The sequence below is a fragment of the Euprymna scolopes genome, chromosome 2 (genome assembly GCF_053919585.1).
Source record: "Euprymna scolopes isolate OS-2025 chromosome 2, ASM5391958v1, whole genome shotgun sequence".
Lineage (NCBI taxonomy): Eukaryota > Metazoa > Mollusca > Cephalopoda > Sepiida > Sepiolidae > Euprymna > Euprymna scolopes.
The window spans coordinates 11,733,782-11,751,623 of NC_136483.1; the positions used below are offsets into that span (position 1 = coordinate 11,733,782).

Below are 17,842 nucleotides of genomic sequence, written 5' to 3' on the forward strand. Positions count from 1 at the left end.
TTTTGGCGACTGGCAAGCAAGATGTCATCTCACTATCCTCGCCACATATAATACATGCTGGCTGAATTAACCTTTCTTATATTCTTGTGTTGATGAAACTCTTAAATGACAGTTGATATCAATTATAAATTTTTTTTGAAAATAGAACTTGGTAACCTTCTCTTCATCTTCAGGCCAGTCAATGAACACAGACGTCATGATGTTCTACAGGAATTATGATCTGTGGCAAGCATTTTGTAGCATTACTTACCCTTCTCAACATAATTATACAGACTCATGCCAGAAAGCATCATACCCGAATTATCTTCCCTTTTTTATGATTATAGAGGGTGCTATGGTCTGTGTTATAAAAAGGGATGCACAGACTTTTCACTTTCTTTTCACTAGGGCAACTGATAACCAGAGACTGTCTTTCATTTTTTCTGATATGAAAACCCCTTGCCATCATGTGCGCTTCAAACAAAACACATTATTTTAGTACGTAAGCCTTCCTACTCTGCACACACAAACACACACACACAAATTCTACTCAGACCTTATCATACACATTCTCATGGACACAATTTCATAGCGAATAGTATGTGTGTGCACCTCAGAACTCATTCATTCTTGATGAACACAATTTCATAGCGAATCCAGTCAGGTATGCAAACAAAGAATTTTTTTGTGACAAAATTATTGGATTGAAAAAAGTTGATGTGAAAACTGATTTTTCTGAAAAAAAAAAACAAACAAACAAAACTTGCAATTTAATTAGAAAAAAAGCGAAAATCTACTAAGAAAGAGAAACATTATTTTTTCTCATCATGTGAATAGCAAATTCCGCTGACAAACAGTTCAACTGGCTTCATAACCAGCACGGGTTATCTAGGGTGAATGAGTAGTGATGACTCACTGTTGATGGACATATCCCAGAGTTTGGAAATGATTGAAATAAATTTCATTTTGGAAAAGTGCATTCTTCATATAACTGTGGGTTTGGGATGGAAGAGAGAGGGTCCTTCTGCCCTGGTTGAGGTAATAGTAAAAGTTACAAAAACAAGTGAAACAAGAAAGAGAGAAAAACAGATCTTTGCCCCAGAAAAAAGATAACATTAAAATGTAGAAAATCCGTTCACCATCTGACTTTAAATCAGAAAGTGAAATCCCCGTAGATTAAAAAAAAAAAAATGAAAATATTACCTAAGAACATAAGAAACTGTAAGAATTTGATGTTAATTAAATTCGATTAGAAGAGACAGAGTGATGCCCATCTGATTCTAAATATGAGATTAAGTGTAATAAGCTTTGAAAACTATATTTTGTTTGTCCAATAAATCAACGTCATTAAAAGACAGATGCCGAACTTCAACTAGAAATCGCCAAAGTAAAATTACCCTGAACTTGTAAATCGAGCCAGTTCAAAAACACTTTAAGTAGAAATTACATTTAGAAATCCCTGCAAATTAAAAAAAAAAAATGAAAATATTACCAAAAACATAGTGTAATGATTTGATGATTGTTAATAAAATTCAAATGGAAGAGAGTCATGCCTTTCAGACTTCAATTTAAGCAGACAGTCCGACAAGTTAATCTTGTATGTTACTGTCACATGACAAGAATTGGTTCATTTTATTTTCATGGCTGTAGTCTTGTCACCTTATTTATACTTTGCAGAACAAAAATAGCATATTCCAAACAGAAAGAAAACATTTTTAAACGATTCAAAACAATTAATGTGAAATTGGTAGTATTACAAGGCTGGTCTGAGTTTGAAATATTATGGAGTTTTTAAGATGGCGACGTGAGACAGTCCTTTTTTTTTTTTTTTTTTTTCTAAGTTAGAAATAAAACTGTATGTGATTTTTTGGAATATAACATTTTCGTTCCATGACAGGTATGTATATCAAAAATTTCCTGTATTTGCCAATATTTGCATTTCCATATTTTCCGTGTGACATTTCTTCCCGCCATAAATATATGGACCAATCAGAACGTTTCTAATTTTGACCAATCACACAGCTCGATGTAGAGAAGCGCACGTCACAAGGTAACCCTCCCGTTAGACTATTATATTATATTTTTTATTATTTTCTTAATTAACTTTATTTTCTATTTATAGACACGCGAAATTTGTAGACGTATTATTTAAAAATAAATAAAATCGCCAGGAATTTAAATTAAATCACTATTTATTTTCTTTTTTGTTTAGCGTATTTGTATTCAGGTTCTTTATTTTTGTTCGAGTTCCAAAGCGCGACGCACGTGATTGTTCGTGTCTATGTGTCTTACACAAAATCGTGTGTTTATGCTTTTATCTGCGTGCGTGTGTGCGCGTGTTTATGTGTGATCTAACTGCTTGTCGTGGTGCGACTTAGATCGTTGGTTGGTAAGCATTCGACTAAACTTAGTAGCAATAGTAGTTTTTCGTTTCCGTCTTTAGTAGCACAACAACAGAGGCAGACCAGTAACATATAATCAGACATTAGAGGAGACTGACAGCGGCGGCTACTGTGCGTGTGTGTGTGTGTGTGTGTGTTTTAAAATATCTCCGTCTCCTTGCTCTTCTCCTTGGCTTGCTACTCCAACCTCCCCTAAACAAAAACCCCATCCAAATATAAATAACAGGACTTTCATTTCTCGAGACAGAAAAAAAAGGGGAGACCCACTGGCCACTACCCAGATATGTCTATCTTAATAACACAAACAAAGGAGACATTTTTGTTTAATAACATTTGAAAACACCATCGACACGACGAACACTGGAGAATAGCAATATTAATCGTTCTTTCTTTCTTTCTTTCTTTCAACATCTTTTTCTTAAAAAAAAAAAAAAAAAAAAAGACAACCACAGGTTGATTCGGTTTCGTTTTTATTTATATTTGCAATTTGCTGTACAATTTATCCGAAAACAAAGCACAGTTAATAACAATAACAATTCATTTTTTCTTTTGTGTAAAGAAGTGTTTTTAATGTATTTGATTTGTAATTTTCGGATAATATTTCTTTAAATTGTTGATGATACCACCAAGTAAAAACTAACACCTTGGACGAGGCAAAAAAAAAAAAAAAAACACAAACAAACCTTTTACGTCTGGATATCGTCTCCTGTGACAATTTCTCATTGGATATTTGAATTTCCACTCGGATTGCACTTCCTTTAATTCCATCCTAAACATTTGCCATTTGTTGGTAAGAATTGGAGATGATATTATCAGACGGTAAACACAACGCATTTTATTTTCCATTTTTATCCACAACAGAAAAGTGGTGATCACTTGCAACCTGACCATTTAACGCAATTTTTTTTTTTTTTTAAATTCAAATAATTTATAAAAACGTAGTATTTGACTTAAAAATTAAGAAAAATATCTGTAAATTTGGTTGTTGCGTTTTATTGTGTTCTGAGAAAACGGATAAGCAAACGTAACATTTGATATTTTCTGTGTAAGCGATGGAATGGATATATGTTTATAGATACTTAGTTTAACGGGCGAGATTTCCAGTATTTTCATGAAAGTTATCGATGCCTGAACGAATTAATGCATAGTACCATTTGTAATAGATGCTCTTACATACGTAAGTGAGCACTCTTCTCATTTATCCTATACAAAACAAACGTAGTACAAAATTACCGCAAACCGGTTTAGTTAATCTTGCAATATGAATATTTTTGTATGTCGTAAGAGAGACAATCCCAGGCATAAAAATAATAGTGTCAAAAATGATTTTGTTTTAACGGGCTTTACATATTTAATGGAAACACCAGGAAGAATTAAAAACATTTCGATAAATTTTTAGCAAATTTAATAATAACCCACCAAAAACGAAACTAAAACAAATCAAATTATTTAATGTAACAACTAAATTAAGCAGTATTTGAAAACATACCCAGACTCTTCTGAAAGATACAGTATTATTTTTTGTGGATCTAGGAAAAAGTTTATTCACTCCTAAAAATGAAAACTGCGTAAACGGTGTATAAAAAAAAAAAAAAACTTTTAGTAGATGTTAAGGTTCGAACCAACAACCTCCTTGTTTAAATTTCCATCCAACACCAACAGTGATGACCCCTTTTTTAAAAAGTTGACCCCAGCAAAACAAAAGTGAAAAAAGCAAAACACGTTCGGTTTGTACTATCAATTATGGCCGATGTTGATTTGTGAAACAAAACAAAACATTTTCTTATGAATGTTGTCTTCCACGATTTTGTTCAGCCCTTAATTTAGTGATTTCCAACGAAATCCCTGTCGTCATTTCTATTTTATATTCACAATGCCAGTGAAAGTGACCCCTCACGGGGTATGGGATTTATACCTGCGCACCCCAGAAGCACAGGTAAGTGCAACTATTTTATTTACTAAAATTGATTAAAGGTGTAACATTTACTTTCATGCTGTAAAGTATTTATAAGAACATGAAATCATTTAATCTTTTATTTTTTAAAAAGGTAAAAAAATTAATGAGATGAGTGGATTTGATGATGAATATCATGAGAGGATTTAAAATAATGAATGAGATTTTAGGACGGCTTTTGTCAAATATATGTTGACATTAGATTTGGAGATTACCATGGACCATGTTGTAGTTGTGTAGCTCCCTCTCCCCTCAGGGAAGCAATCCTGTGACAACGTGTTTCTGTTTCACATATGGGAGATTCTTCTTAGAAACTTTGTTCATGGAAATTTTATACAATGTCACGCACATAAATGAAGGAAAGTTCTTTGCGTTCGTTGTAGAAAACGAGATCTTGCTGTGAATGTTTTACAAGGATTAACTAGAGATTAGTTCAGTGGAACATTTTTCGCAGAAATGACGACAGAACAGAGAAAAAAAAACTAGCTACATCTCTTCCATGGCTTGTAGAGTACGTTTAAGTAAATAGGGGGGGGGATAGGTAAAAAAGAAGTACTTATGCACTTTTGTTACCGCGCAAATTTTTTAAAATAGTATTTTCAAGTTAAATTAAAGTTTAACAATATCTTTTATATTAAACTGTTAAGTGAAAGTAGAGAATAATTAGAAAACACCCTTCCCTTCCCTTCCCATGTTAAGAATGGCTTTCTAAATAGTTGGTAACAAAAGTGCATAAGTACCAAAAAAAGATTATTTGGTGCTTGTCAAGATAGTCGACCGATCGATTTTTTGAATAAGTGATTTTAAGCCAAAACAACAGTACTTAATTGTCATGTCGAAAATAGTAATATATCCAAAAATGTCGAAAATTCATCGAGTAGAACCACTGACTGCTATTGTGTTTTTAGTTAAAAACAAAAAAAAAGTATATCGCTATCGGTTAAAACAAAACAAAATTAAAGTAGCGAAAAGGGAGATAGGTATGTCCCCTGTATTCGCAATCTTCAAGATGTTTAAATTTAAGGAAAATGTCCTATTCTGTAAAAATTACTATTAACTATAATAATTTTCTACTCGGTGAATTTTCGTAATTTTTGAATATATTACTATTTTCCACATGACAAGTAAGTATTGTTTTTACTTTAAAACAACATATTTTGAAAAAAATCGATCCGTCTATCTTAACAATTTTGTTATTTTCTTATCCTTGTTGGGCGATTCAGACTGTAAAAAAAAAAAAAAAAATGACTTGGGTGCCATCAGCTAGAATCGAAACCAAAGCATGTAGTGCTGCTGCTGCTCCGCTCCGGCGCTCGCTCCACTGCTTCCAGTGCTTCAGCCGCATTATTCCCTATCGTGTGAAGTTTCACGAAATAGATAAGAAAAATGGGTATTTATCAACTTTAACGGCAACTCGGCCTTCACCGGTAAATTGACGACTTTTATAGGTTTTCAGGTCTATTGAAAACGAATATAACATTTAAATTTGGGACGGACAAGTAGCTTTTGGATATTAAGAGCTTTATTATCCAATCTAATCCCTTATGTTTTCACAGGCGGCCATGTTTTTCCTAACTGAACAAATACTAATGCGTATGTTTGTTACAAAACACTCTCTCCTCCTCATGTTAAGAATGGCGATCACCACTGACATTCATGAAATAGTACATTGGAAAAAAATGTCTTGATATCCAGAAAACTATTTGCCTGCCACAAATTTAAATGTGATATTCATTTTCAGCATACCTGAACACCTATGCAAGGCGTAAATTTAACAGTAAATGCTGAGTTGCCGTTAAAGTAAAAATCAATTGAAAGGTTTAAAATTAAACCACTTTGAGCTACCTTTAAATTTGCGTATGCGCAAAAATAATAGATATATGTCGGGAAGTTGAAATGAATATTTTGCATATTAACTTGCCGACATTTCTGTACGCGTTATTCATCCATCCAAATAAAGTTTTAACTTGCTAAACCATCCTCGGTATATGATTACTAGTTTTCAATGTTTTGTGACTAGTAGTTTAAGAGTTTATCGGTTAAATATTTTCACGCACACATACATACATCTACTATTTTATTTATATAGAATAAAAGCTCATTTAAAACGATCAACCTACTTCCTGACGAGCAAGCGTAGAAGAAGGCGGGGGGGGGGAGGTAATCGAAGTGAGGGTGGGGGTGAATGTCAAGATTTTCTCTCGCCTTGACAGAGTACAAAACCGACTTCACAATCTAGTGGGGCCATGATCTCTTCCTGTCATCTACAGCCATCTTATTGCAAAAGAGGTGTTGTTAGTCTTTCTCTACTCTCGTTATTTTCATGCAGTGTGTTGCTCCTTGTAAAACGCTCACAGCAAGAACTCGTCTTCTGCCACTATTGCAAAAACAAAAAAACAAAAAAAAAACTTCGTTTTTCTTCCACGTGCCTAACATCAAGTAGAATTTCTATGAACAGTTTCTTTTCGAGAACTTTCTGTCTGCGAAACATGTCAGAGGATTGTTTCCTTGAGAGTTACAATATGGCCATCTTTAAATCCCACGTAAATCCCATTAGTAAACAAAACAAATAAATGAATAAACACCATGAATAAATATTTTGAAAATGACTGGATTCAACATTAAATAACTTCCAAAAAAAGGTTGATATGCCATAAAATATAAACATTGCTTTTGTTCATGTTTGTTGTGCATCATTCACGATTTTGTTGGCATTCATTTCCCCGATATCTTTCCATTAAGAATTCTTTTAAGGATATTGGGTACTTATTGGAAGAGAGAATGTGAAGGTTGCCAACTTCCCTAAATGAAAGTATTTCTGTGGAACAAACTGGATTTGAACTTTGCATACCTATGTTGTCAGCCGTGTCGTTAACTACTGAGCCACCGTCACCTGCTTGCTTTGGTAGTTGTAAAAGGCCGGTGGTTGGTCGATTGAATATTCTGTTCCTGAGCATAACTCTAGGCTGAATCAGATTTGGAGATTTGTCATTTTGCTTAGTTCTCGTTTTAATTAACAAAAAGTTGGACAATCCTGGTTTAGCAATCAGGTGGTATTAAGTCAAACCCCCTCAACCTCTAATGCTCTCTCTCTCTCTCTCTCTCTCTCTCTCTCTCTCTCTCTCTCTCTCTGAAAAGCTGATAGGTTGGAAAGTCGCCAAACAGTAGCCAATTATTTAACTTAACTGCTATTCTGTGTATGAAATAGATTAATTGATGAAGAGAGGTCATCATCATATCGTATGAATCCAAAGATTCTATTGTTGACATTGGTTTCCTTGATATTTTTCTAGTCGGAATCCTTTCTAGGAAGACATCGAGTACTTACGGGAAGGACCATATGAAGATTGTCAACATAGTCAATGAAAGTGATTTTTGTGGAACAAACTGGATTCGAACTTGGAACACCCAGGTTGTAAGTTCGTTCCTAAAAAAAAAAAAAATTAGAATCTCATTCACAGGATGCAATAGAAATAAAAATACTTTTTTTCTGATCAAGATTGTGTGCTCTTTTTTACTTCCGGTTTCTACTGTCAATTTTGATGGATAATTAGGTCTGGTTAAACAGACAAGAAAACCATTCCTAACATTGTGAAGGAAGAGGGGCTTTCATGTTATCCAAGGAAAGAACTATATCCTACTTGTCACTGTCGTCCCGTCTGCGGAACAGAAACCAGAAGTTAAAAAGAGCAGACCAGACCGTCTTGACTATAACCCTGTTTGTTTTAAAAGAATAATTTTGTGGGATGAGGTATTGTCCAGCTCAGTCTCAGAATCAGACTCTCCTAGGCTTATCTTTTGGGGTTAGGTAGTTTATTAAGTTTATTATCGATTGCCTGATGCACCCGTACCGTGGAATGCCTATGAGTCTGATCTCAACTATTTTGCATTCAACTTCCGGCCTTGTGTCACACTTGATCATTGTCACTTCTGAAGACAAGTCAAGATAAGTGTTGATTAATTCCCGGTTAACTATAAAACTATTAAGCATTAGATATAAAAAATATGGAAGGTTTTATTTTTTAATTTCTTCTTAGATCTATTAACCAATTGAATTGTTTTGTTTGTTAACAATAATAATGTTAACAATAATAATGTTAATATAATTTTGGAATAAATTAAAGAATCAGATTAAAAACATCAATAACGTCTTTCGATAGAATTAAGATTAAAGGCTATACTAAGTGATTGACTATATCTGAGGGCGACCTGAAGGCTCCCTTTTAGCTACTACACCAAAGTGTAGGAGGAGGCACAACTCTGTTCCTAGGATTGATCCTCTCTTTATAATGCTGCATGTTTAGCAAAAGGGGCATCAAGTACTATTTTTTTTCTTTTTAATGTATTTGGTAGGACTTCACTGAGGATTGAACCCTGGTATCCCAGCCCACTACCGAATGGGCTAGTTTAAAATTAATTTGAAATTAATAGATGAAAAGGAATTATGAGGGAATCTTTGGGAACTATATGAAAAATATATTGCATTAATATTGTAAATGCCAATGAAACAAAAAAATCTTAAATGTTTTTTAAACGTTGAATTGCAAAAAATAGTTAAAGAGATGATCCGAATGAAATAGGTCACTCAATAATTTCTGGATCTTACATATAGATGGCACCACCAATAAAAAGATCCATATGATTTTTTATATAAAATACTAACCTGACTGCGACTAGAAGCACTTGTACCTCCTTGATGTAAATACTCCTGACTAACCTGAAAAACAGCAAAATCCCACCCCTACACTGTAGAGATCCCTAAAAGCCTTCTACTCTAAAAGTTTCCTCCCTCAGACTGCTAGATTTGGGAATTTCCTGCTGGATTCTTGTTTACCTGACTGTACTGACATGCAGAAGTTGAAGTGTAATTTTAAGACCTCATGTTGCTCAACTCCCTACATAGTGCTCCTATAATTTTGGTTTTAAATATTAGCCCTTTACATCCAAGTAGCAGTGTGTCTTGTTTGGGGTGTTGAAAATCAGTAACAAATGAAAAAAATAACCTTAAGATGAACGTCTCAAAACTTTAGCTTACAAATTAGTTATTTAATTGCAACTATTGTTGCAAATTTTGAAAACAATAGAAAAATCTGAATTTCATGTGTTAATGAATCAGTGCTTTCTGATCAGAACAAATACTGTTCAAGCAAAGTAAATGCATGATAAGTATTGTTTGAACTCTGCTCCATCAAAAACAATGATTAAGAGGTGGTATGTTGAGTTTAAATGCAATCATGCTGACACAAATGATGCTGAATGCTTGACAGATTCCAGAAAACATTAAAAAAAATCTACAAACTTTGAAAAGCATTAAAAATATTGGAAGGCAGTGCATTCACCATTTTGCAATAAGAAAGCTGCATTCAAAGTGCTACATGTATTCAGTTGATCCAAAAAAATGCCGTAACAATTGAAAACTTTAAACGCAACAAAGAGGAGTTTCTGCATCAATGTTACTATGCATGAAATTTGGATCAACCACTTAACTCTGGAGTCAAACCAGTAGCAGTTGAAGTTATCCAAAATGATAAAAGATGCAAACATCAGCAGGCAAGGTTTTGGCTTCTGTATTTTTGAATGTGCAAAATATTTTGTTCATCGATCACCTTGAGAAAGCAAATATTATATAGCATTATTGGTGCATTCAAAAGAAGAAATTGCATCAAAATGGCCACAAATGAAGAAAAAAAGTGCTCTTTCACCAAGACGATGGGATGATGGCGTAGTGGTTAACGACAAAAACTTATGACCTGAGTGTTCCATGTTTGAATCCAGTTTGTTCCACAAAAATCACTTTCACTTCTCGTGGTCCCTCTCATAATCCTTGATGTATTTCTAGAAAGAATTCTTACTAGAAAAATATGGGGGAAACCAATGCAGATAATCGAATTTTTGGATCCATATGCTACAATGATGACCAAGACAATGCACTGTCACAAATTGATTGCAATAATTGCAAAACTATTATTTTCACTTAAAATTGCTTCTGCATCCATTTCTGTTCTCAAGATCTGATTCCCAACAACTATTAGCCGTTTACAAACCCCAGAAGGATGCTCCAGATAAAGAGATTTGCCTCAAATGTAGAAGTAATGGTTGAAACCTTTTTGAAATGAAAGACAAATCGCTCTACAAAAAATTAATCGTATTAGAGAAGCATTGCACTCGGTATATTAGAAACCATGTTGATAAATAAAGTCGAATTCTCCAGATCTGGTCTCCAGACTACTGACTATTTGCTGACCTCAAAAGAATACTCCAGGTAAATAGATTTGGCACCAATAAAGAAGTGATGTCGGTACTGAGGTGTACTTTGATGGCAGAAACAAAATGTTTTACAAAAATGGCATTGAATTGTCAAATAAAGGATAGAATTGATGTATAACCATTAAAGCAGACAAGATTGATAGATGAAGTTGAATCTTGTCTGGTTTTATTAGTTAGGCCCGGGACTTATTGAGTGATATTACGTGATTGAAACCATGAAGAAGCAATCAGTTGAAGTTTCCAATGCAAATTGATTGAATTATTTAGAAATGAAATTTAATGTACAAAATCTTAAATGCTAAAATTTGATCATTACGCATATCTAATGACTTGAGCCATTGTGTGTTTGTCATATAGAAACTCGCCACCCGTCCAATTATGTTCCAGGAATAAAGTAATTGAGATATAGTCAAAAAATATTACAGTAAATGGGCTAATTTCTGAAGAAACCCCAAAATCTGGACTTGAAATTATCATTGCTGGTCATACTGCATGCAGTCTACATCCGTTCTGGTTTATGTAATCAGTGTTGCCATGTCCCAATTGCTTCAGCAGCTCAATTAGTTAGTGCTGTGTACTTACAGAGCTTGTGAGATCAAAGTTCATCTGAGGCAAAAGTATTTTTACTCTGGTTTTGTCTTCAGATGTGAATGAAGCATTTCAAAAAACTATCAAGAAAATTGTTGAGTTTATTATTTTTTGCTGTAATTTACATAATTTATGCAAATTAAAACCTGGATGAAGCCAAGTAGCCCTGCATACAATTAGTTTTTATTTGGAAATTCAATCTTAAAATAAGTTGTCGTATACAATGTAAAAAAAAAAAAATTGGGCTAAAGTTTGCACTTTGAATCTTACATTTTTTTTGTGTTTATTTAATATTTAAAAAGTCTACACTTAATTCAGAAGATTGACGTGGATTTTGAAGTTACCTTCATGCATTTCAGTTAATTGGTCTACAGTCTCGGAACTAGAAAAGTAACAATTTTCATCTGTGCTTATCCATTTCATCACAAGCTCTTTTTCTCATGATTTTACATGATCTAGTTGCTGGTTTTGTCTTTCTTTTTTATGGAAATCGTTCCAGACAAGGTATGAATCCACTTGTTATATGGAGCTAAAAACAAAATTAATTTAAAACAAAAGAATCGACTTCAAGGTTAAAATCAGTGACAAAAAGTGTTGGGTGGATAAATAAGAAAACAGCAGTTATTACCCCAATGTCAGAAGCATTGCTCATAGAATGTGGAAAAAAATGATTAATGAACAAAATGAAGGAAGCAAAAGTTACAAGCTGTTGAAAGTAAACCTTTTCTTTGATTATTTTAACCATGTAATCGAGTAAATGCTATTTTAACTATTTTTTCTATTTTTGTCACTTTCTGACAATTTTGAGAAAATATTCCATAATCATTAAAAAAAAGAAGGGTCTGCTCGAATTGATATCAGCTCGGTATATTCAGTTACTCACCTTGAATCATATACATGTTATCTCCCCTAAATTATATTCGAAAAAATATGATTATTGATTATTTTAACCATGTAATCGAGTAAATGCTATTTTAACTATTTTTTCTATTTTTGTCACTTTCTGACAATTTTGAGAAAATATTCCATAATCATTAAAAAAAAGAAGGGTTTGCTCGAATTGATATCAGCTCGGTATATTCAGTTACTCACCTTGAATCATATACATGTTATCTCCCCTAAATTATATTCGAAAAAATTATGTAGATTACTGGAAAACAAAAGTAAAAATAAACAATGTGCTTAATATTGTAATTTGAAATGTTTAAATTCATTTTGAAACAAAATCAGAATAAAAAAAAAAGCTTATGGTCTAGGTGAGGTTTGAACTCACAACCTTTGTAACTATAGCATCCTAATTGATTGAACCATGTTAGCAATTATAATGCTATTAACTATATACACATAACAGGCTTGTCTTCCAGTAGAATATGGTAATGAGTAACATAGGGGCATTACATTAAACATGACGAATTAAAAATAAAATATTGACCAGGATTAAATATTTAAATAAGTTGGAAATATAATATTTAATTTTTAGAACACAGGCCAATATTTGTTTTATAACTAAAACAGATTTAATTCTGTATCTTACATTAATCACAAAGATGGGTGGGGGGCTGGATACATTCCTATCTATAGGTAAAGTTATATATGTTTGTGTGTGTGTGTAATATATATATGTTACAGATTAGAGATCAAATGAATTATCCTGTCAAATATTACATTGAGGTAATACTTTCAGGATGATCCTAGCCAAAAAGATGAAGCTCAATATTTAAAAATAGAGTAATATATAAGTTTAATGGTTAAAGTTAAATTCTGTAAATCAAAATGTATACACATATATTTAAGTTAAGAATTTATTGTTAGATATAGAGAAAAATTATGTTTATTTCCTTAATCCATGGATTTTCAATACTGGCTCATATCATCAGAGGAAATGAAATGCAGTTAGCAAAATGTTCAGCTATGAATAAACAAGTATTTTGCATTTCAGCACATATATTGAAAATGTTATTTGAATGGTGAATAAGAGTCAAAGAAAAAAGGATTTCACACAACCTGAGCAGTCCATTATCAGGATAAGTTCAATATTTTCTGGGATATTACTGCCAGGTCGGAGGTGTAGTGATCCAGGGAAAAAAAATCAGTAATCCAATGTATCAAGAATGTTTGGTTGTCCCATACCGTTATTTTGAAGGACATATGAAATGGGCGTCCTCTTTGGTGATATAAAGGAAATAAAAATAATTTTTCTCTATATATTCCTTGTTTCAAACAATAAATTCTTAACTTAAATATATGTGTATGTATTTTGATTTACAGAATTTAACTTTAACCATTAAACTTATATATATGTATATACACAGAGTGTCCACAAAGTCTGGCTGCATAATCTACAGGGTGTCCACAAAGTCTGACTACATTAAGTAGCCAGACTTTGTGGACACCCTGCATATATATATATATATATATATATATATTATGGCACACTGGTTCTCATCAGATCGCTGAAGTTAAGCAACGTTGAGCCTGGTTAGTACCAGATGGGTGACCATTTGGGAATTCTAGTCACTGTATGTGCTCTCCACTTATTTTGGCATTTGTTTCCAGTCGTCCTGTACATACACTTCACTTGCTACTGGTATTTAACAATGTCGACTCAGGAGAGGTGTGGTTGGAGATTGCGCACCTCCTGCCACAAAAATTTCATGCGCAGGCACCTCTACGTACCCATGTAGAGGTGCCTGCGCATGAAATTTTTGTGGCAGAAGGTGCACAATAGTCTGTCAAAGACTGAAGGAGTCTGGTTTTATATATATATATATATATATATATATATATAATGTACGCTACTAAACTAATGAACCGATCATCATGATTTTGAAATATGTATTCTCAGTGACCCAGCATGGAGACATTATATTTATGCAAATTTCATTTAGCAGTTGCACTGCCCAAAACTTGCATTTGTCCCGCCCCTAAGAAAACTTAAAATAAGTTAAATACTTAAAAATAATAGAGAAAAGAATTGTTTTACACCAAATTTTGAATTCTGTTAACAAATACATATTAGTAAGCATCAATATGTGCTTGGTAAAATCATAAACTATTCGATTGGATTTATTATAAATTATGGAATATATATTCTAGATAACAAATTGAATAATGTGGGCACATCATTTATTTTAGAGATGTGCCAAAACCATATTATACCACCAAAGAAAATAATGCATTAGCATTTAAACTAATGCTGGTACTAGTGTGGTGTAGCGATCGCTACATATGGTTGCAATAAATCTTTGACATTTTCACAACAATCACCGTCTCAACGGCCACGTATATGAGAACATGCAAGCACGCAATGTTGCAATTTGACCATCCACGTGCATTGATACAGTGAACAGGCTGAAATGTTCGAGAACACCTGTATATAAGGATTCGCCTGCGAAAATCAAATCAGTTTAGTTTTGTTCCAGTTGTCTTTCCTGAGATTAGATCTAAAAATAACTCTACCCTTGGAAAGCGTTATGAATTTGACATGCAAATCCAAGACTGGGAATTTTAACGCTTTTGAACCTAAATTCTCGTCATTTACTTTTTTTTTTATCATTTGCTTGTTCTAATCTTGAAAAAAAAAAATTGCTTAAAATTATTTATTTGATAGAAAAAAAAAAAAATCACCTAAAAAAATTCATTGAAAAATTTACTTTTTTTACTATTTGCTTCTTCTAACCTTTTCTTCACACAGTTTATAAAAATTAAAAATTATGGTAGGTCTTTCTTTTTTTAATGTTTCTACATTTAACATTTTGCTATTTTCTTTTACGATATAATTTCATCGGCGACGCTCGGCATTATCTGGCTGTTGATGTCATGTTCCGGGGAAAGCTGAGCGGACGCTGAGTTACGTTTCATTCAAAGCTATATTCATTGCTTATTCCCGACCTAAGACCGGTATTCCACTAGTTCTAGAAAAAATAAAAAATAAAAAATAAAAAAACTCTTCACTTTAAGCCTAAGTAAAGATTTGTCTTTAAATTTACTTGTTGCTTGTTCCTGAATGTAAAATTTCAATCGATCCATTTCCTTCCTCGCCAATGGCGTAATAATATTAGGTTTAGATAAACATTGAATGTGTTGTTTGAAATGGGTAATAAGTGAGAGTATGCTTAAAAATATGCTCTTTAAATCGATTTCGATCTTCAAACCTCATTGGCATATAGCAAGAGAGTATCATTGATTCGTTTTCTTTTGATATATCTGGCTGGCATGTACCAACTAAATGTGACTATGGAGTCTGAGTGTGAGCAAAATCATTATTTTAGGAGTTGAAGTCAGGGAAACTTGTCTTATTTACTCGAACGTTTTTTTTTTTTTTTTTGTTATTGCATTCTTTAGATTTCGTTCTTCAAAAAGAAAAGGTAAAGAAAAACTTTGAATTAACAGATGTTTTTAAAAAATAAGCCTAACTGATAGCACCCTATCTTTAAAACTCCTCAGCCTGATATTCAGACATGAATTAGAACAAATACATTGAGGACATTGCCAAGGCTACTGCAAAAAAAGATGGGTTCCCTCAACTGTGCTAGAAAATTACTTGCATCAAAGAGCATCCTATATCTTTGCAAAGCCACAATTCGCCCATGCATAAAATATTGTTGCCACGGTGCATCTATCACTACTTTCTCTCTCTTAACCATGGTCTAAAAAAGTTTCCAATCTCATAGGTTTATCAGCCAAGCTCTAACCTTTGTCTCATCGTTGCAATATCGCATGCGTGTGTTTGTTTTACAAATACTTTAATGGAATATGCACGGATGAACTCCTAGCATTTGTACCCGCCCCCCCCCCGACGTAAATACTCCCTACTAACTCAATAAGCATAAAAATTTCAGCCCTTCACTGACTATACTAACTTGCTGAAGTTTAAATGTAAAGACATCTTGCTGCTCAACTCCCCACAATTCCCTGCTAGATACAATCCCAAATAGTAGCCACTGAAAAAAATCCAAAACTTTTGAATTAAAAAAAAAAAAACCCATCTGATAGGAAGATTCATATAGGCTATGTTTAGTTTAATGCGATGGGAGGTAGGTAGGGGCTGGAACGCTTTTGCTGACACTTTAACCACAGGTTAACCATCAATTAATAAATATTCTGAAAATTTCAGTTTCTTTGGAGTATCTTAAGTGGTTGTTAGTAAGAGCATGATATGAGTAAAAAATCAGTTCTAATCTTCATGAAATTTGATTCATAAGTTATAAACAAGATTTCTAGGATGGGTATTGTGCTAGTACGTTATGTTGCATTAAAATGTTTATTCATTTTAAGGTAGGAATTAAGCATTCATCTGAAATCATAAAAGTTGTAATATTTTTTTAAATTTAAGAACAAAAATGAAATACGTTTCTGACTTTTTGAGATGAAGATTAATTATTCTTCGGATTATTTTTTTTCTCATTTTGAGTTATTTTCACAACGTTTCGGTGGATCTAACCTCTGGCCTTCTTTAGGTGTATCGTGTCAAACTTGGGGAATCTACATGGAATTTTGAACGTAACCCTTTATTTAATCTACGAGAGTAATATTCTCTCATTCCGTCAACCATGACTGGATAAGTATTTACCCAGTTATGGTTGACAAAATGAGAGCATACTATCCCTACGGATTAAATAAAGGATTCGGTTTGAAGTTGCCTGCAGATTCTAGTGTTCGACAGAAAAATTACCAAGTTTGACAAGATACAACTGCTGAAGATCAGAGATTAAACGTTGTGAAAATGACAATCAAGATGAGACCAGTAGTCCAAAGAATCCAAATAATGAAATAATTTTTAAAAATCATTTTCATGCAATTAAAAAAATTGTTTAACCAACCCAACTGTAAAGAATTTTTTTTTTTTTTTTTTAGATGGAGGGTAAAAGTTATTTTCTACTCAGAAAAGGATTTTAGATTTATTTTATTCATTTTTTTGTTTTTTTTTTGAGATGAGGAGTGATAGCCAAGGACTTCTGATTATATTTTATTTTTTATTTCCTAGGGTTTTATTTATTTGTAAAGTGTAAAAGTTAGTGACATGTTAGTTTAAGAAATGCCCTTTTCAAAAGTACAAAGAAATTAAAGTTGGTCGTCATAAGTTCTAATGATTAATTAGAAAACGTGTACACTTATTGTCGCCTCAACATGCTGACAAATGTTTCAATATTTTTAATGACAAAACCTGTGTCTACAACTTTCCTGACCCTCTTATTTTTACTTTCCAATTCAGCATATTTGACATTGCTGCGATGATGGATTCATAGAATGTAGTTAAATGGCCTGGTAAACAGCAAAAAAAAAAAAAAATAAATAAATAAAAAGATAAATAAATAAAACAAAAAGTTCAGATAGAATTCGTCACTCAAAACTTTCTTTTTCAACTGCCAGCACTTGTTCACCTTCACCTCTGGCAACTGGAGTTTTATTAAAAAACCGACTCCATTTCATTTGCATACGTATGCAGTGGGAAGTGTGATCTCGTGCGATTCCACAAGACTACACCTTATAAAGCCACAGCCGCCATCTTTAATCTCTCTCTCTCTCTCTCACTCTCAGATCCCACTTGAAGGTAAGTTGTATAGCCACATAATGCACACACACATGGGCGCTTTCTTCTTTGATTATTACATTCAACTCTACATAGAGGAGTTGTAAAACGTTATTACAA

The 17,842-nt window shown here is 33.0% G+C and overlaps 1 protein-coding gene across 3 annotated transcripts in view; it reads left to right on the forward strand.

Annotated features, from left to right (window-relative positions):
- The first annotated feature begins 2,825 nt into the window (after positions 1-2,825).
- The window catches only part of LOC145288529 (lysosomal-trafficking regulator-like), a 402,321-nt gene continuing 387,304 nt past the window's right edge, over positions 2,826-17,842 (forward strand). For all 3 annotated transcript variants that reach the window (XM_080136335.1, XM_080136336.1, XM_080136337.1), the window contains exon 1: positions 2,826-4,317. In XM_080136335.1, coding sequence (XP_079992461.1) covers positions 4,255-4,317 — 63 coding nt within the window. In that variant the 5' untranslated portion in view covers positions 2,826-4,254. The remainder of the gene's footprint in view (positions 4,318-17,842) is intronic.